This window comes from Scophthalmus maximus, chromosome 15 (genome assembly GCF_022379125.1).
Source record: "Scophthalmus maximus strain ysfricsl-2021 chromosome 15, ASM2237912v1, whole genome shotgun sequence".
Taxonomy (NCBI): domain Eukaryota; kingdom Metazoa; phylum Chordata; class Actinopteri; order Pleuronectiformes; family Scophthalmidae; genus Scophthalmus; species Scophthalmus maximus.
The window spans coordinates 8,270,874-8,291,517 of NC_061529.1; the positions used below are offsets into that span (position 1 = coordinate 8,270,874).

At 46.9% G+C, this 20,644-nt stretch overlaps 1 protein-coding gene across 8 annotated transcripts in view; it reads right to left on the bottom strand.

The window, feature by feature from the left end:
* Positions 1–780: 780 nt before the first annotated feature.
* Positions 781–20,644, bottom strand: part of meis2a (Meis homeobox 2a) — an 80,669-nt gene continuing 60,805 nt past the window's right edge. For 3 of the 8 annotated variants that reach the window (XM_035610286.2, XM_035610284.2, XM_035610287.2), the window contains exons 10-12: positions 8,626–8,684; positions 6,765–6,875; positions 781–2,733 (exon numbers count right to left, since the gene is read on the bottom strand). In XM_035610286.2, coding sequence (XP_035466179.1) covers positions 2,432–2,733; positions 6,765–6,875; positions 8,626–8,684 — 472 coding nt within the window. In that variant the 3' untranslated portion in view covers positions 781–2,431. Of the gene's footprint in view, positions 2,734–6,143; positions 6,243–6,764; positions 6,876–8,625; positions 8,685–20,644 lie in introns of all 8 variants that reach the window. The other 5 variants (XM_035610289.1, XM_035610291.1, XM_035610292.1 and 2 more) reach the window with 3 other exon arrangements.

The following is a 20,644-nucleotide window of genomic DNA, read 5'->3' on the forward strand; positions in this document are numbered from 1 at the left end:
ACCGGGGAAGGGTCCTGACTCCATTGTTTGAACGACAGGGACGGAGTGAGGGGTGGATCTGTGCAAACCAAATGACTCACATTATTCCCAAATTAAGGTCATTTTTATATGAGCAGAAATCTGACATATTAAAAAAATCCTATTTTAGAGCTAAAACCTATTTTGTGTATGAAGCAAACTGGGGTATTTCAAAATAGAAAAGAAAATTAAATGTACATTCTCTTCAGTAGATTTTTTTTGGTCCCTCACTTTGAAGAGCCGGAGGCCGCAGTCGACCTCGTTTTATTTATCTCCACTTGAGCGCAAAACACTTTTATCGTCTGGTCTCAAACCATCAGATGGCTTCGTAGTAAATTTGCTGTGTAATTTGCGCCCTTCGTTTGCATTTGACATGTTGTTTATTATTTGGAGGGACACATTTGTGTGCCTGAATAAATTGCCGTGGCGAGATATATTTCAGCCATAATTTGTCAGTGTCATTTTAAAGAGGCTGTTCAATAACCAAATGGGCAGGCTGGTTAAAATGAGCCATTGCTGCTGAGAGAGCTGAAAAAAAGTGGAAACTTAATTAATATATTTTGATGAGTATTTAAAAACAATACAAAAAAAATGTTATCATTGTTGACCAGCAACACCTTGCCAAAACCACATTTTATAATAATAATAATAACAATAATATAAATAATAATGAGCTAATTACTTGTATTGGTGTTAAAATGGTAACATGGATAAGAAGGTTTTGTAACATGGTTAATCACACAAAAATCTATAACAGAAAAATCAAAAATGAAATATTTATTACAGCATTTGTGACTGAACACCTTTTAAACATTACGTCACAGTCCTCATACAAGTATTTAATGTATTTTTGACAAAGCTTAAGGGAGACGGCATCTTATCATCTAGTGAGGAACACGTGCTGAAAAAGGAAGGAATTCATGGACATACAATATCAATGCCACAGCAGATCTGAAACTAGCAAAAACATTCTTTTTCAATTGAGGTAAACACATAGAATATCTAACATGAAACAATTAATAGACTGAACTCTGTACGAAGTTTGTTACAATATTCTCTCAGCTTTCCCCCCCCCCCACCCAAAAAAAGCATTGAGTTCATAATTTAAGTTTTTTTTTTTTTTTGATGTTTTTTTTGTTTCTTTCAAAGTTTTAGGTTTTTTGGTGCATCAACCATCAAATGCTTCTCCAGTGCCACGGATTCAACGTTTGTGTCAGTATTGTCCTTATGGCAAGAGTGTTGATCCGCGGACGAAGAAGCGCCGTAGGATGTTGCTTTTCCACTGTTAAGCTTCCTTCGATAGGCTCTTGCTGACGAGAGTCCAGGGTACAAAAAAATAAAATAATATTAAAATAAAAATGTATAAAACCAACACAATCCAGTGCTTGGGCAATTCAAAGCAAGAACTCTTTTTTTTCCTTTAAAACCTACAGGGCAACATTCATTCATGAACCAAAAAAAAAAAAAGCGAGAGAGAGAGAGAGAGAGGGGCATGACAAATGTCCAAACTGAATCTTCTGGAGAGATCCGGTGTCATTTAGCAGCCTTTTCCCATCATGCCCTGCTCTTATGGGGGACAGGACCTGATTGCCCTCTGTGGTCTGGAGCCTTTTTGAGATGTTCCATCTTCTTATTGTTTTTTTTTTCTTCTTCTTTCTTTCTTTCTTTTATAGTGCTGTGCTGCGAGACAGTTTCTCCTCCAGGAAGGAGCACACACAGTGTGAGAGAGAAAAGGTTAACCTTTAATTCTAAAAACTAGCTCAGGAAACATAAACCATGTGATCAACAAAAAAAATGCACAAGTTTTAACTTATTTATCTATACTTTTTATACTACAGTAGTTATAACTCTTGGAGTCTTTCTGTTGTTTCTTTTTTAAAACCTTTCCGGAGTGATTTTATTTCTCGAAGAGTTTGAGCGCGTCACATGAAAGTGTACTGAACATGTTTATGATGGTTTGTGTGTGTGTGTGTGTGTCTGTCTGTGTGTGTGTGTGTGTGTGCGTGTGTGCGCGAGTGAGTGTGCGGAAAAGGTGTGTGTTTCTCCAATGTGTGCGTCTGTCCATTCCTTGCACACGTGTACGTCAGAACATCCTCTGTTGATCTCAACCAAAAAGCCCAAGACTTTACAAAGTGTTCTTGTCAGCTTGGTCCTCCGTTTGGATGAAAGTAACAAAATTGACAAGTAAAAAAAAAAAAAAAAAAAGAGAGAGAGAGGAAAAAAAAGAATCGTCACAGCTCATCTGGAATTCTGTTTCGTTAGTGTCAAATTCTGGTCAAAAGGGTTTTTATTCTTAAAAATAGTCTCAAAATAGGATTTAGCGTGAGCTGCTGCTTTCTTCTTCTTCTTTTTTTTCTCGACTGTTTTCTCGTAGTAGCTGCTGTTGTCGTCGTGGTAGCAAAGTTCCCTTATACTATTGGGCATGGATGTCCAGGCCTTGTCCTCCAGTACTGGGTTCAATGGGAGTGAGCAAAGGGGGTCTCTGTGCAGACATGGCCATTCCCGGGTGCGACGAGGGTCCTCCGTGCATCAGCATGGCGTGGTGATGAGGGTGGTGATGAGGGTGGTCGGGCAGGTACGCGTGGAGAGGGGGTCCGTGTCGGAACTGGGCGGGGTGAGAGGTCATCTGATGAGGGTTGGAGTAAGTGGGGCGGGCCATGCTCATGCCCATAGGACCGCTCTGAGGTACGTACTCCCCTGGCATGCCTGGCAGACCTGAGACACAGAGAGGGAAAAGTATATGTTTTTTAAAAACGCAGTCAATAAAATCATTTTCTCAGTGCAGCCTCGCCGTGCCCCTTCTCCATTAACAGGCCTTTAATTCAATTTAAACACAGCTTCGACAACAGAGAGATTTTATGACACTGCGTCTGTGACTACAGCGCTTTTAGCTCCTACAAGTAAAGAGAGACATTATTGCACTGGGGCTATTTTAGGCCATGGTGAGTGGTTTACAATGCCCAATAGCGTTGTGGTCAGGTCTCAGGTTGGGTTGGAAAATGATCCTCAGTCATCCACAGACACTACAAGTCCTGGAGGATGTGAGGGAAACCAACCAGCCGTATTGATGTGGAGAAGTGCTAATACTTTTACAAATGGAACAGTTAATTCCCCCGCCGACTTTAGTGACAAACTGAGCCGGCACGCTCTCCTGGGGACGTGCCTCTGTGAACATATTTGATTTGGAATTCCTTACAGAAGTTATCAAATAATTTAGGGACTCAAGTTAGCTGTACAACCAAGACGGCGAGCATTAAAAGCTGGGCTCCGCCCCTGGATGAGGGGGTTTTAAGCAAATCAAAGTGCTGCTCCTGATGCATGGCGTGTGGGTTTTTTTGCGCTCAAGTAGAAGAAAAAAAGGGGGCAGGAAACAGCAGCAAGACATAAGAGTCACCGAGATAAAAGGGAAGTAGAAAGAGAAAGGAGAGGAAAAGGAGGTGGGGCATGTTGATGCCCCTTAAGATGGACCCCGCTTCATATGTGCAGAGACCTCAGCATGCTGGCATCTCTCATACTGTGACAGGACCCAGGACACAGAGATGGCTCAGCAGTGCCACTGTTTGACTTTTCACACGGCTGTTTGTTGTAACCACGAAGTAAAAAGTAAGATGTGTCAGTGGGGGGGGGGGGGGGGGGGGGGGGGGGGGGGGGGGGTTGTTCCTGGAGCCTGGGACTGGAGTATGGGAACACGGCTGGTCTAGAGGCCTTGGACCTTGGGGAGAGACCAATGAGAGCAGGGGGTCCCCGCTGGAGCCAGGGGGCCTGGGTCTGGGATTGGGTCTGGGCCGGCCTGCTTTGTAATGTGAACCCCTGGGGGATTAGAAGCTGTAATAAGAGGGGAGAGGTCGCCGCAAGGTCACTAGGCATGCTCACTCTCTGCATTCCTCCACCTTAGTACACTGCAATTAAGAAATTACACAGGAGGGCCCCGGTGAGGGGGAAAGGGAAGAGGAGGAGGAGGAGGAGGAGGGCAGAGAAGGAGAGAGAAGGGAAAAGAGAGACAGCAAAGGCCAAGATTAATGACCGGTCCCATTGGCTGAAAGCTGTGTCATTCTCCAATACTCCCTTTTCCATGTCAGTTCATTTGAAATGCACATGTTTGTCGCAGCGGGTCTCTTAAAACCCGACTACTAGGGTCATAAAACAAATAAATCATCCGGGGTGTTGGGGTATGAAGGGTTGCCCTCACCTCCGTGTAACCTGGAGCGGCTCCTGTTAAAAAAGGCCCGGCAGATGTTTTTGACACTGTAAGCTGCTAATCTACAGTCCTGTAAGGTCTAGTCATTCCATTAAGTAGATCTGAGACCCCCCCCCCCCCCAACAAACACCCCTCCTTTATTAACAAGAGTGGTAAAACCATCTGAAGACAATAAGTGAGGACAGACTGGGCCCCTCTCTCTCCATCTCTCTCCATCTCTGCATGCCTGCCTCCCTGACTGGCTCTGTTATGGCAGAGCAGTCCTGCTCAATGGCTGGCCATAATTAAGTACCAAATACACCATATTGTGTGGCTGTGTAATCAAATCAAGAGAGGATAATATTCCTCTGTATTGCGCTATTAATGTAATTGGTCATGAAGCATAAAGTATGTTACGTAATTAAATAGTCTCAAAATTATATAGCCCTATATTAAGAATTAGCCAACCTGAGCAAATGTTGTCTCTGTGTGGCTGTTTTAGGGAACATTGCTTCCTGATTTGTCTTTTCCTTTTTTTCCTTTCTCTCCCAGCTGCCATTAGCAGAGACAGGAGGGGATGAGAGAGAATGAGTGAGAGACGGAGAGGAACAGAGGAAGAGAGAGAGAGAGAGAGAGAGAGAGAGAGAGAGAGAGAGAGAGAGGAAGCAAGGACTAGAGGGGTGAAATGATCTCTGTCGGCAGAATTGCCGCTGTGACCCTTTGGAAAATTCCAGTCTCCATTTACATATAAAGGGTTCTTTTAATCAAGGTAAGTGTTATTATATTGTGCCTCATTGGGCAAGGGAGTTTAGGTGTTAAATAAAATCTCTTCTGCCCTGCCGCCTTTGGGATGTGATATGTCTTGATTTTTCAAATGTCAGCACTGTGGCACTAGCGGGAGGCGGAATGGCCAGCTTAATCAGACCGCCGCCATTTAGCTGTGTAGGGATTGTGTGTGTGTGTGTGTGAGAGAGAGAGGGCGAGAGACAGTGACACAGATTGTATCTGTGCGTGTGAAAGAGTTCCCTTCCTTTTAGACGCAGCCATGCTTGTGTCTACAACCTTATAAATTTATCTCAATGTCTCCCTGTTCTTGTCTGTAAGTCTCAGGTCAGGGTAGTCACTGGCCCCCGCCCCCCCTTAAATCGTCTCCCTCCAGTAAAAAATAATCAAAACACACAGCCCCCCCCCCCCCCCCCCCCCCCCCCCCCCCCCCCCCCCCCCCCCCCCCCCCCCCCCCCCCCCCCCAACTCATTCCTCCCTTTACACAGCTCAAACCAAACCCCCAATGAAGGATCGGCCATGTCACCCGCGGCCCGTATATCTCGCTCAGGACCGTAATGTACTGCAGTGTTCCCGTCTTTGCATATAAGATAATTTGGGCATCAATCCTTCCCCAGACAGATTTATGTCACTCGGAGGACAGTTTCACTTCTCCTTCTTTATCGCTTCACTGGAGCCTGCTTAATTTCTCCCCGTCAGCCCCTTCCCCAGGAGATGTTATTTTTTCCCTAAATGTCCAACATTTGCATTCGCTGTCCACGATGGGGAGAGTGATGGCGCTGTTGTGATAAATAAATTTCTGCACGCCATGCCAGGTTGTTTCTTCCTCTCCCTTCTTCTGTTGTCGTTCCGGTAGTCTGGCGCCACAAGTCGGGTCCTCTCTGTCCCAGGACGCTTCCCCCTTTTTCCCAAGTCTTCAATTCATCCTTGGCTACTGCCCCCACCCCCCTTCCTTCATCCCCCCTTCCTTCATCTTGCTAAAACAGCCCGGCATATTAGCTATTAATTGTTGATCCTGGGGAGAAGGGGCTTGGAGCTTGCTGCAAAATTATGACCAGGGTAAGAATGGGTATTTGCTGGTGATGTGAAAGGGAGTTGTGGGTGAAATAAAATAAAAACCAACAGCCCAAAGTGTAAAATACAAGGAAAAGAGCCCAGTACTTACTTCCCCCTTTTTCTTTGCGTTTTGCTTTACAAGATGGAGGTTACATGTAGTGCCATTGCCCATCCATGCCCATATTCATCCCCATTCCACTCATAGGCCCTAGAAAGAAGAGATAAACGCCAGAAAAGGGTCAGCGGGAGTTTGAATCACAGAGAGGTCAGAGGAGACCCGCTTACAGAGAGGATGGGATTGGTTAGTGTTAGATGGGAAATGACAAGAGTGTGGGAAAAGGAAGACGTGAAGTAGTGGCATGCGTGTTTTGTATTTTTGCATTACGTCCCACAAATCCCTTTTTCATGATCACTTATGAGGGATTTTCCCAGATGTGTTAGATTAGAGAGGGGAAAAAAACAAGCAAGACCGGCAGCACACAGCCCAGGGAGTTGTGCGGGGGACCTACAAAGAGATGTGTTATTGTGGTTGAGTAGCACGTGTTAGTATTAGGTTAAGGTTTACGCCAACTTAGGTGACCTGCTCTGTGCCGAGGCGTCTAAATCTCATGCTACAGACAAGAGGATCAGTGTTGATCAGCTGCACGATAACGGAGGGTGAAACTGGTGTCTGGTGAAGCAGGCATGACGAAAGGACGTGGGACAGGTGAGGCGGGGCGCTCGGACTCACCAGCTGGTCGGATCCCCATGTGCTGCTGACCATCCAGCACGAAGCTGCCCATTGGCTGGCCCTCTGGACTGTATGCTGCTCCCTGGCTCACTGAAGGATCAAGAAGAAAACCTGATTGTAGTCAAAACGTGGACATGAAAAAAGGGAGGGAAGGGGGGAGGGGGGTTGGGAGAAGAAGAGAAAACACACCAGACAATCAGCAATTGTCCCAGCTCCAGCCCAAACATACTGTAAGACATTGTGCTCATGTTTGCGGACCGCAATGACTGACGTGTGGCATGCAAACACGCATACAGTTGGTCCTCGTGCATGCATGCAAGCACGCACACACGCACGCACACACACACACACACACACACTCATTCGTGCACACCAGTGTCATTCAAAACCGCACTCACAGGAGATACATTGTTCTCTAAAGGAGAGAAGAAAGCATGCAGTTTGACAGGGTGAGAAGAATTTCTACCGAGGGAAGGAAATTCACCCAGTCAGTTCTCGGAATCAGTAGCAATATAGAATACTAAGTGTAAATGTGTCTACCCTCAAACCTGTGACAACATCGAACAATCTGAACGCGTAGATAATCCTACAGCTTGCTAAATTCAATATTATGATTGATTTATCTGATGATCTGTCACGGTATATAGAACAAAGTAACAAGCAATGTCCTCACTTGTAGCTGGTTTTGTTCATAATCAGCTCTAATGAACTAATGCTCTTTGGAGACTGTAGAAAACAGTGTATTCTGGGGCTATAACAGTATTATCTTGGATAATCTGTGATTCGTAAAGATTAGGGGGAGCGATTAGTCATGCTGTTTTGGCAGATATTTTTGACTGGCAGATATTGGCTGCATCCCGTCAAATATTCAAGTGCAGCGCGTGTAGAAAAAAGAGCTGCCCAGATTTCTAACTGCATCTCGTTTTTTTTTTTTTTGATCATGCTCTTTTGAACAATCTCCACCCCGGTGTGTCGGGATCTTTCTCAGACAGGAATTTGCTAATCAACAAAAACAGCTTTTCCCTCCCTGAGACAAATTACATTGCTTCTTTGTGGTAATGCCACAGTCAATGAAGCTTAGGGCGACTGAATCGTTCCACGGGATCACAGAGTGGAATGTTTACTACTCTACAATCGGTGCTTGTAATCTGAACACAATAGACGTAGAAAATGCATTTGTTATCCATCAACAGTATGATGAAGCTTTCCACGGTCTGTTTGAAAGACCTGGAAATCTCTCCCTCTCATAGGCGTTAAATCAAAACTCCCTCTCATGGGCAGTTTTCATGACTGAAAATTCGACTGAGTAGCTATTTAGGGGCCTTGAAATTTGAAATGTTCTGAATGATGACTTACGGTAAAAAATTCAGAACACAGATTCTGGAGGGAATAAAATAATAACACAGTCGAGAAAGTGAAGGAAACTCCCCTTAAACCTGGGCCCGAGTTTTTTTTCTCCCAAAACAGCCCCCCCCCCAATAAAAGAAGAAGAGATAACTCATAAACTGCTGCTAGCGTTCTCTCCTCCAGTGTCCAATTAGTAAATCACAGATAGAGCGCTAATATTCCTCCATCTCTACTTAGACTGGGAAATCTCCCATTAGAGTCAATCAGTCGACGGCCCACACCACTTCTGAACACATCTCATTGAAAAAATGGAAGAGGGGATGAAGAGAGGAGGGAGTAGAAGGGATTTTTTTGGGGGGGGCGGGGTTACCCTGTAAAAAAAATCTGGGCTCCAGACATGATGTGCATGCCAGTAAAAGATTTGAAAAAGATGTCTCCATGCTGAGGAAAGAAAAGGAGGAGAAGCAGAACTCTACTGTACGTTGGCTGGGTTGTTACTTTTTTTTTTTTTTACCTGCTCGATTTGACTGGTCAATCATAGGCTGTACTATTCTTCTCCTGGCATTAATGAACCTGGCAGAGAGAAAGAGAGAGAGAGAGAGAGAGAGAGAGAGAAAACAGAGAGGAGAGAAAAACAAACGTTAAATCACCCTGCATTCACACTCGGAGAGATTCATCACAAGCCACCACAAAGACAAAACAGTTTTGCATGACTTAATGGCGACATTAGCCACCGAGTCCTTGAGAGAGGCGCTCACAGCAAAACAGCAACAAACAAAAGGGCAATTGTGTGCTGACTTGGGAACCCAGTGAGGGATACTTTTAATGTTCCTTATGATCTATTCCCCCCTCTTTTAATAAAGCTTTTGATTACGTTCCGTTGCTCTGGGCACCAGGGAGACATTCCTCAAGTATTAAGTGCGGCCTGGGCACCGAGGAACCCTCGTCATGGCACATCCCTCTCTCTCCCTCCGTCTTCTATAGAAGCTCCTGTGGCCAGTTGCACTCATCACACACCGACTACACACACACACACACACACACACACACACAGAGTGTACAGTATCTCTTTCTCCAGAACAATGTTATTCCCGCAGGTTTTTATCACCCATTGGAATTTCAAAGTGAGCTCTAAGTTAGCAATGTCCAGGATATAAATGGTTCCTTTCATTACTCCACCCCCATCTCCACCATTCCCCTCTGTGGGACCCCCACTCAGCCTGCATTGTAGGGGGCTCTGCTCCCCTTCCAGCTGTCTAGAAATGAGGACCAGGCATGGGCCACTCCGTGCTTTCACAAGGTATTGTTATGTCAGCGAGCCCATCAATTAGGCTGTCTGAAGTTTTATCACCACCACAGCAGCGAATAAGTGCAGCTCCACAAAGCCTCCCCAGCCGGCCTTGCTCCTGTGGCTTTTCCAGTGTGGAGCCAGAGGTTATTTGGAGGTGACTGCAGGCCAGGGGCAACCTTTTTAACTTGGAATGGGATGTTTCAGGGCCGTGTCAAACGCAAGCTGGACACTCGGGTCGAGCAAACTCTCTTTCGTTCTCTCTTTCTTCCTCTTTTACCCCCTCTCCTTCGTGTTCACCTCCTAAAAACATAGCGTGGACTGAGAACTACAGGTACCACCATGTGGTTGATATTAAAACGCGGGGTTTCAAATCATGCTGGAGCTGTCCAGCATGGAGTCCTTTTGCTGGTTCCAAAAAAGCAGAAGAGAGAGAACAAGGGAGAGGGGGGGGGGGAAGCCCCCAACGGCCTTTCTAACGTACGAGCCACGGCACCATCAGTACGGCTAAAGAACTGGTCATTAGGAGGAAGGGAGAGCTGGAACCAATTTGGACTCCTAATCCCCCATGAAGCCCTGATACCTGCCCTTACTTTCTCCAATGAACTTAAACGCCTGTAATCTGCCCGGCTCAAAGTGACATGGTTAAACGTACAAAATGCACGGTTGGGAAAAGGGGAGACATGGTGCTCATTTGCCAGGGGGCATCCAGAGTGCAGCAACGCAGGGGTGCCGCGGGCCCCTGAGAGAGAGAGAGGGAAAAAAAGATGAAACAGAGCGAAAAAAGAAGAAGGGAGATGAGCCGTGCAAATTGGAGATTTGAATTTGAAATTAAGTGATGGATTCCATGATAAAAGGTGAGGATTAAGTTTTTAACTTTGAGAGTATTTTTGATTGAACTAAAGGGACGGAGCATTCTTTGATATCCATGCCGTCAGAAGTACCTGCAGTGTTTCGAGAGAGAAAGACGTTACCAGCATCAAAACCAGCTGAGCAAGTAAACTAAGACATTCCCGGTATCACACTCCCTCTTCATGCTCAGTGCAAGGCCTGCCAAAATATATGCCCTGCTTTCTCCCTTCATGGACACACCGAGGGGCTCAAAATCACAAACACGTGCTTTCTTACCTATTCTGGGACATAATCATAAACACACAATGTTTGGCATATTCTTCCCAGGTGTTAAATTTGCCCTTATGTTTTCCAGTGACTGCAGAGGTAATACTGGGGAGAACGCTGACTGATCAAAGTGACTTTTTTAACTAAATGTTCCTTAATATGAAAGCAGTGTAGACAAACACGGATAATCAAATATTTTCCCAACAAGCTGCTTCTGAGATGGACCTGCTCATCGTCAACATTCCCATTTGGCTAAAGACCACCATATTACACACACACACACACACACACACACACACACACACACACACACACACACACACACACACACACACACACACACACACACACACACACACACACACACACACACACACACACACACACACACACACACACACACACACACACACACACACACACACACACACACACACACACACACACACACAGGCTCTGTTTTTGTCCGCTAAACAAGTTGCCACAGTAACCGGGAGGCGCTGTGGCGCACTGGACTGAGTGGGGGGGTGACGAGCGCCTCTCTCGTGGTGGCCTCAGAGCACCTTTTATCAGTCTGAGTAAAGCCAATTGAGATTATCAGAGTCAGGCCTGATAACACTGTTTTCCCTCGACCCGTGAGCTGCTAATGGCGTGTGCTTAGAACAACAAAACCAGGAATCCTCCAGAGATGGAGGCCAGTCAACTTGGATGGACAGATAGATGGATACATCTGAAGACCCAAGGTCCTGAGAGAGACACACAGAGGTTGACCACAGGGACTTAGAATTCCCAACCACTCACTAAAACATACGCGCACGCAGTAAATCTACAAATCGACACCGTGGACATGACCACAACCACCGCCAGTGTGTCCGTAGGCTAACCAGAACACAGGAGGCTCACAGGGGACACCAGCGAAAAAACCTCCAACCCGAAGCCCATGTTTTATTATCTACATCTGGTGGTCGAGCTTATTATGGCCTGCCTCTGCTGAATGTTAGAGAGCACAGAAACGCCAACTCACACACACATGCACACAAAGTACACAGAGTACCTCTCAGCATGGGAACTCCACGCTGTCTTCAAACAAATAATTAAAGGCAAGGTTAGGGGGTCGTGTAGAGGTCATTCCTTGGGATACAGCTCAGAATGTGTGCGCTGCCCCTGGAGAAAGCGGGCCGGTGGGGGCAGTGATCCACCGCTGTTTAATGTGGGCGGCTGGTTACTGCTAGCCAATAAGTCTGCAAAAAAAAAAAAAAAAAAAATGTACTTGCAGTGCTAGGCATACTTTGGAGTGTGCATGTGAACAATTATGCACATGTCAATCAATATGTGTGTGTGTGTGTGTGTACGTGTCAGCGTATTCTTCACATGCTATTGCCAATTGGCGAACAATGGCGCTTTCTGCTGACGAGCGCTGAAATGGCGGCAGCGACACGTGCGTACAAAGATGTACGAGCAGATGCAATAATCATCGCCACAAGAAGACTAAGAACCACAGTGCCATGATTATGTAGAGTAGCCGTTCATGTCACAGAGGGAAAAAAAAAATAACAAAACAGGCAGAGATGACTGAAGGAGCCAGAGCAGCAGGACTCCACTTGACACAGGGTCTCCACTAGGCTGGATTGACATGGCATCCCTGGTTACTAATATCTGTTCATACACAGGGGGTGGGGGGTTCACACACTGACTGTGAAGGTGTTAAATATCCTGCCTCGCATTCAGTGTTATGCTATAACCCTGCATGAGCGTGAGGGGACTGAGGGCGAGGGGATGTTGGTGACAGAAGAGGAGATGTAGGTCTGATAGGAAACGTACATTATCTCAAAACCGACTTATTGATGAAACTTCCCTGTAAACCACCTGCATCATCATCATCATCCTCATCATCATCATCATCATCATCATCATCATCATAAGACAAAGGGCTTCTAGGAAAGGTTACTGAAAGTTTGAAGATGAAATCACAGCACCTTTTTTTTTTCTCGCTTCCTCATCTCAATCTGTCATAAAGGACTTGTTTCTGGTTAACTGACTTGCAGCCACACCTGGTAACACACTCCTGTTGTCAGCATTCCTTTCCTGAGAAAAATCGTCATGCCAAACCACCCCTTCCCTGGAGCAGGGCCAAGAGAGAGAGACAGAGAGAGAGAGAGAGAGAGAGACTTGTTGCTTGGCTGGCCAATTTCTGTGGGGATCGGAGGGAACCCAGCCAATCAGGAGAGGGGTCACTCGTCTGACGAGTTTGTGATGAAAGAAAGAAACCGACCGACCCAGAACCAGAGTGAGAGAGAAGATGAGAGAACGAGCGAAATACTAATCGTGTCTCCGTACTAACTCCTAAATACGAACCATGTTCTCCATGACATGAGCCCTTAGCGTACGCAAAGACAGGAATAGTTGTCAGTTTATTGTCTTCATGGCTTACCCGCACATGCCCATTTTAATAGCTCATATGCCAGGGCCGGGGCTGAGCGTTTCTGTTTGTCAGTCAAATTCTCGGGCCCCTGTCCGTCTTTACAGGAAGATTAGATGCAACACAATCTGAACAAGAACGTGCTGAACTCAATCCCTGATCGCCGCTCGCAAACACGACTTGCCTCTGGTTCCCATTAAAGCTCATTGCTTCCATACTTCCGCTTCAGACAGAAATAAAGATTCCAAACCCCCAGCGATTGAGTCACAACTCACTGGTATCAAAGGAGGAAGGCTTTAGTTTGATCCCCCCCCCCCACACACAAAAAAAGGAACCCTAACCCTAACCCTGACAGACAGAGGAGAGTAAAAACACTCAATGTCCTTTGACCAGGAAGTGCATGCAAATTGACCCCATGATGAGGGTGTGTTTAGTATAAGCAAACACTAATTATGGTCCAGTCAGACAGCGCGGCAGTCTGGGGCTACTGAACCTCCAACACTGATCTACTGTAGTGTCAACAACACTGATTGAATCAGCTCACATGGTCCCAACAGGCCCCCTGTAACAGTTTACACATACTGAAGCTTCGCCATCAGACTGAACCTACAGTATCTGTGGGTTTATCATAAACCATCACAAAGGAGCTTTTGACAGGCTCCGCTCTTCCAGCGTGGAGATAAAGGACAAAGAGGGCATAGGAGCGAGGACGCTTCCTCGGGCTCATCTTATCGGAGGCAGAGTTTCCCTTTTTTTTTTTCTGTCCCTCCTTCCTTTCTTTAAGTTAAAACAGGAGTCAACAGACATAAGCGCGGCGAACATTACCTCACCCCCCGTGTTTGATTTAGTGCAGATGTGAAGCGGAGCGAGGCAGGATCGTTTTTTCTTTTTTCATTTTCTTTTTTTTTTGGGGGGGGGGGCACGTTTAGGCCGGCCACTGTGTTTACATAGTTTTACCTCTGTCTCCCTCTCCCTCGCTCCCTCTCTCATCCACGGTGCCTTCATGCCCCCCTCCACACTCTTTTGTCTCCCTCTCAAAGGGGCACTGTTACACCTCTCCTCCATGGACTTTCACTGACCTGTTTTTCTTTCCCTTTTTATTACTCCACTCATTGCCCTTTTGTGGCACCCCCCCCCCCTCTCTGCCCGCCCCCCGCCCCCCCCGAGCCATATATGAGCAACGTTTGCATTGCTCTGTCAGTCTAGCTGCAGAAGAAGTCACTCCTATACGAAACGCGGGGAGCGCGAGTCATTAGGACTCGAGTGGATAAATCAGACAAAGAATTATATATTTGTGTTGCGAACTGACAGGATTTAACGAGCAGCTAATTAAAATAAATCAATAGCACTGCGGCACGCTCACTCTCTGTCTGTCTCCCCTTCTCCATCGGATTTTCTGTCAGCATCAAAGAGGTGGAATGCTGCAGTGTGGAGGGCATTGCTTTTAACCCTTGCTGCATGACCCCACCGGCCATACATTATGATGAATAGGTGAGAAGTCCTCTAAAAATAAAAAATAAAAATATAATAATCACCTCAGAAGAATCTCTGTAAACTACAACAGCAAGTCAAACAACAAAGGAAACAAAGATAGACACATTTTCTGCCTCTATTTACCCTCCCATCTAACACCTTCTCCCCTCTTCCCCCTGTCCAGTGAGGGCATGTCACCCCTGGGCCCCGCAGTCCAGCAGCCTGACCCCTACATGGCGGGCTGTGCGGCCCCAGCTGCTGACTGTCCGTCAAACACCTCCAGAGCAGCGATGGGCCAGGAAGACCACGTTTGTTGCCCCCTTTGATCCGGCAAGCAGCAGCTGCTGCTCCACACAGCAGCACTTTGTTCCTCTGTCTCCTCACCACACTCTGTCCTACGGCACAAAAACACTGGCATCTAGTGCAGAAGTGGAGGGAGAGAGAAGAGAAGAGTAAAAAAAAAAAGTGGAGGGGGTTGGGGAGGGGGGCATTAAAAAAAAAATTGCCCATTTTCTCCTACCTACAACATCAACAAGCACCGACAACGGCAGTGGGGGGTTTTCTTGGCCCCGACACAGCTTTCAGACATCCCCTCCTTAACGCTTCATCCTCCCTTCTCTTATAAGAGATACGATAGTTATTGTTCAAATCAGCCGGGGTGAATGGAATGGGCCGAGGCCAAGCCTGCCCCAGGCGTCAACACACCTGAATGAAAGAGACCTTATTGTAGCAACCCAGCATGGCTAACCTGCCCCAGCTCCACCAGTTTTCTGATGTTATGTTGTTTCTGAGGGAGGGCACAATCATCTCTTCTTCCTCTCTATCCCACACAGTTCCCTGATATTTCCCTTCATTTAACCTCCCTGCCCCTCAGCGGCCGGCATCTTGGCCCTGAGACGTTTTACTGATCTCGGTTATTTTTGAATATAGTCACTAAACATCTCTCGGGGGCCCCACCTTTTCGCACTTCTGCACCACCTCCCTTGAGATAACACTTGATTAATGGGCGCAGGGGCACAATGAGGTATTCTCTGCCTGCCCAGGAGCTGAGGGACCAACAGCTGTGTCTGAAAACACCCAGCACATGTCAATATTAGCCTCCGTCAAAGGTTCCAGCGCGTAGCGCATGACAGAGGGCGGCATGCGCTGGAAGGTAACGCTCGTTCCTCATCAGCCAGCATCCCACCTTTTGGGTGGGTGAGGGCCTGCTGCTTTCATGCAGGGCCAGCGAGCAATAGAGGAGAGACACACTGGCAGGCCGGCGCACACACAGATACTCCAACATCACACAGAGGAGAGAGAGGGAGAGAGAGAGAGAGAGAGAGAGAGAGAGGGGAGGGGAGGGGAGGGGGCACTATCCGGCACCATCACTTCCCCATCAGCCCTCATGAGAGGAGTTGGTGCGCTCACAAGATCGCCCCATTTTCTCAGTTTTGATGAGTGCCACCCCTGTTGCCCAGATTCCCCCCTTTTCCCCACAATGCCAGGCCTGTTGGGCTCCTTTTGTGTGCCCCTTCGGGGATGGAAGGTATAATCTCCGTTTCCATGCACTCTTCTCCGCTATCATACAAATGTGTGACTTTTTTAGCCCCTCTGTCTCTTTTCCCCCTGCACTATCTTTCCATCTCTACTCCTTTCACCCTGCCTTTGTCTCTTGCTCCATCCTCTTTTGCTCCCTTTCATTCTCAACCCTTTTTTCCCCCCTCCCTGCCTGGTAATCGAGTGAGAGATTTCGCGACTCTGTGACTCCCCCTTATTGTCAGATATCAAACAGGGCGGCTTTGTGGATTACCAGGGGAGGCTGATAATGACATGATAGAGGCGTGATATTTCAAACAAAATTGAGTGTCAATTGCCTGCATCGTCTAGGCAACACAAGTGTCTGCGTTGCAGCAGTCAGGCAGGAAATAAGGCCAATCTATTTCCTTTGCCTCATATCAAACGTCTCTCTTCTCCCTCCTTTATAAGACTATAATGGGTTCAGCTCAAAGAGAAGAAGAGGGGGCCCATCAAGAGGGGCCTCGGCGGTTACATCCTTGTGCAACAGACATACATGCTTGGGTACACCCCCGAGCACGCGAGCGCTGTACATGTACACACACACACACACACACACACACACATGGAGACGTGAACTTATGATACTGAATCTCAAATGTATTAGCGAGAAAAGTCAAAAAGCAGAGCCAATGGGAGGTTATACAGGGAATGTGCCCCCATTTTACCACCCTGCCCCCCAAATATATACTCACATGCACATGCTCTCTCTGATCTTACTACTTTTTTTTTTCTTCTCCACCTCACAGTGCTGTACTATCAACCATGAATGTAGGGCAGTGAGAATGCACGGCAGTTTGAGCAATTAAAAAGCGACACCTAAACCTGGTGGATAGACTGTCTAGATTCCCTAATGCCGGAGTTTAGGTGCCGCCGCACTTGAAGAGCCAGGCGATTGAGGAGTGAGAGACTCTGTGCGTGCGTGTCTCTCTGTCTGTGTGTGTTTGGAGAGGGATTCTCCGTCCCACTGGGATGTCATCATCTTCCCACCATTGTGTCTCTGGCGGGTGAGTGAGTGTTTCCACCAAACACGTTTCCATGATGTGTCCGGTGTGAGTGTGTTCGCGTCTCATCGCATGTGAGTGACCACGGGAGTCACTGGTCAAACGCTGTCAGCTTGCCTCTGCCTTCCCTGTTGAATAATTAATCTGAGTTTCAATTGCAGATAATTGCTTTGACACACACGAGGGCGAGCACACGGGCATGTGCAGGCACGGTCAAAAGCAGAGTTTAGGGCTAAAAAAGCCCAGCAGCAGGCTGGCGATATAAATAGCTGTTGTTTGTGGAGGGGACTGCTGGCAGACGCTGCAGTGACACTGCGGAGCAGACCACAGGGACTGTGATGTGCCTGGTGGCCCGGAGCGAGCCCTCTGCCTCTCAGATCAGCTCCACCACTGACTGTGTACAGCTTCGACTTGGCCTCCTTCGCGTGTGACAGCCTGAAACAAACAAAACTATCTCCGTGTCTCCCAAAAGTCAAATTCAACTCGGCACACGCACTGCACTGCACGGTCCTTGAAAATGAGCCTGTGAACTGTCACGAGTGATTCTTCCAATGAAGAGTTTCACATTTGCGCCAAAATACAGGCGACCCCGTTATTTTTATAGGTTAACATTTAGATTTAAAAAAAAAAGAAAAGAAATTCTAACCAGACACGAGTTGTAAATTAACATCTGCGATCAATTTGGAGAAAAACTTTTTATCAAAAGGCAGATGCTGGCTTTTCTTCTCCGCTTCCTACTGTACCTTTGGAGAAAGCTGAGGAAAGTCTCCCGTACAGTATAACAAGAAGACGATAACGCAGATATGTCTGCGGGGGGCTACAGGCAGACACACTCTTTCCCCCACCAGGGAAAAGACATTCCCACCGCCCCCCTTCCGACTGCACATGCTCACAGAGACTCCCAATTGAAACATCATCATCAGTAATGGGGAGGAATAAATATTCATAAGGCTGGGAAGAGAAACCCTAGATTAGGGTAATACACTCCTCATTGTTCTCCTCCTTCCTTTCGCAAAGCGCTTCCTCTGTATCTCTGCATCTTGTTATGCACGTAATGGTGTTGGCTAATCGTGGCTAATTCCTTCCTACCTAGCTACCTCTGATAACTTCATCAGGTGCGTGTGTGTTTCTGTGTGCAGAGGACGTGGCGCCGTTTATTCCTCACCTCTCCCAAATTGCAAATTACCGGGTTTTTTATATTTGCGAGATTTTGGGCAGCGTTCCAATTAAGGTGGGATTGTTTTTGTGTAGGGGGTCCCGTGACGCCCTCCCTCCCCCCTTTTCTGCTTGGCAACAAGTCGACTGATATCTCATCCATAACAGCCCGAACTGGGGCAGAGCATGGCTTAAACAAACAAAGGGCTATATTGATTTATAGGGTCTTCAATGATGGGCTTATTGGCCTGCACCTCAAAGCCACAGAGGGCAGCAGGCCATGAATCACAGCTTCAGAAAAAACACAGACACAGACACACGCACACAACAGGTAAGAATAATACATTGGAGCATTGTTGAGGATGTGATTACAACTCTCTTCCATTCACCGCCAGAAACAATCACTTTCATTGTGTCTTTAAGGAAGGAATTTTGAACGTGACACCTCGCAGAGTAGAGATGGAAGAGCACGCTTATCTGCACGCCGTTGCTGTGTATCCACAGACGCAGCGATAGAGGGAATGCAAAGTGTGAAAAGGGAAAGTAAAGAAAAACAGAGAGCGGGAGAAAGGGTGATAGAACGAGCATGCCTGGACAGAGAGAGAAATACCTTGTGGAGGTTCACGGAGTTTTAAGAGCTCAGCAAAGAAGGAGCTCCTGTCCTCTCTTGCTCCAACACACACAAACACGCACACGCACACACACACACACACACACACACACACACACACACACCCACCCTCAGGGCCATTCTGTTACACCTGGTCACCTTTATCCCTTTTAACCCCACACACACACACACACCCTCACCTCTCCTTCCAAACACATGCACACAAACACATCCACAACATTCAGCTGTCCAAAACACATCACCACCCACACACACACACACACACACACACACACACACACACACACACACACACACACACACACACACACACACACACACACACACACACACACACACACACACACACACACACACACACACACACACACACACACACACACACACACACACACACACACACACACACACACACAGCTCCGTTGGCTATCTCCCTCAGCAGATAAAACTAATTATTCCAAATCTACTCTGTCAGGTTGTCTGATCCTCTGGGGCCTCCATTTAAATCTCTCTCACTCTCTCTCTCTCTCTCTCCATGTCTCGCTGCCTCCCTCGCTCTGTCATAAGCTGCAAAAAGACCAAGAATCTGTGCCAACCGACCTCCAGAGTACAAACATCAACAGAGTGCCTAGCCATAAAAACACATATAGCACCGTAGCAGCTGAGGCACATGGCTTTCTTTGTGAAAACAGACCGTTCCCAAAACACCACCAGACCTGAAGTTAGATGTTTCTTTAAATACTCGACCAAAACACTCAAATCAAATCAAATCCACCAAAAAGAAGCATTGATCCAACCTGGTATACTCTAAACAACTGTGAAAAATCACAAAAAAATGCATGACATCATCTCGCATACAATCCAAAGGCCTTATGCACCCATTCAGATGCCTAGTCCCCCTGTTGGCTCTTGCCCTTGGCACCCATGTTAGGCTTCGGAGCTAAATAGCAGGCCAATATCCCAGGATTTCCAGCTGCACGCCCTGAAAGCCCACGGAGAAACCATTGGTCCCAATGAGCTCTAAAGGCAAATGGAAGCTCATAAACAGAGACTTGACTGTATAGACTATGCATTTTATCTTTCTGCAGTCGCCCCTTTTATGAGCCACGGACCCCTATAAGACGGGGGGAAGAAGGGAGGGATGAGCAAGACGGGAGGATGGCAGGGAGAGAGTAAGGCATGACAGTCAGGATGACAAGAAAGAAAGCAATGGCAGACAGAGCAGGAGAATAAGAATGAGGGTGCAGGTTGGGAGAATGAGAGAGAGGAGAACTGGGGTCACAAATCTTGCTGCTATTCTGGAACGTGACATCTTCGCTCGTTTGCGGCTGCTCATTAACAAACAATACTGCTGTGAAATTGGTTTAATGACAAAGTAATAAAATTGCTATTCTGCTCACAGATGGCCTCAGGCACAGGGAGATTCTGGCAGGCTTACTGTGGCTGCCCGTGTGCATTAAGCTGCGTGTTCATGAAAACAGCACTCTACACTTTCTTTCCCACTATCACCAACCTTTCTTTTTTTCCTTTCTTCTTAAGTTCTCTCTCTTCCCGCAAATGAAATAAATTAACCTACTTTCCTCCCTTCTGTTCTCCTTGAATTCTCCCTCTCCCACATTCTCACCCTCTCGCTCTCCCTCCGTCTCTCTCGAGTTTATTTCTCGTTGTCTCTCACCAGTTCTCACCCCGAGTACAGAAATTACCATCTTAAAATGAAAAAAAGAAGGTTCACCCAGGCAAACGCAGCTCGACTTCATTTCAAACGCAGAGCCCTTGTTATTAAACGACCCGCCAATAAAACCAAGCCGTTGAGGAATAAAAGAGCCAAAAGGAGCAGAGAAGTACAAAGACCTCCCTCCTCCCATCTCTCTCCATCTCTCTCTAATG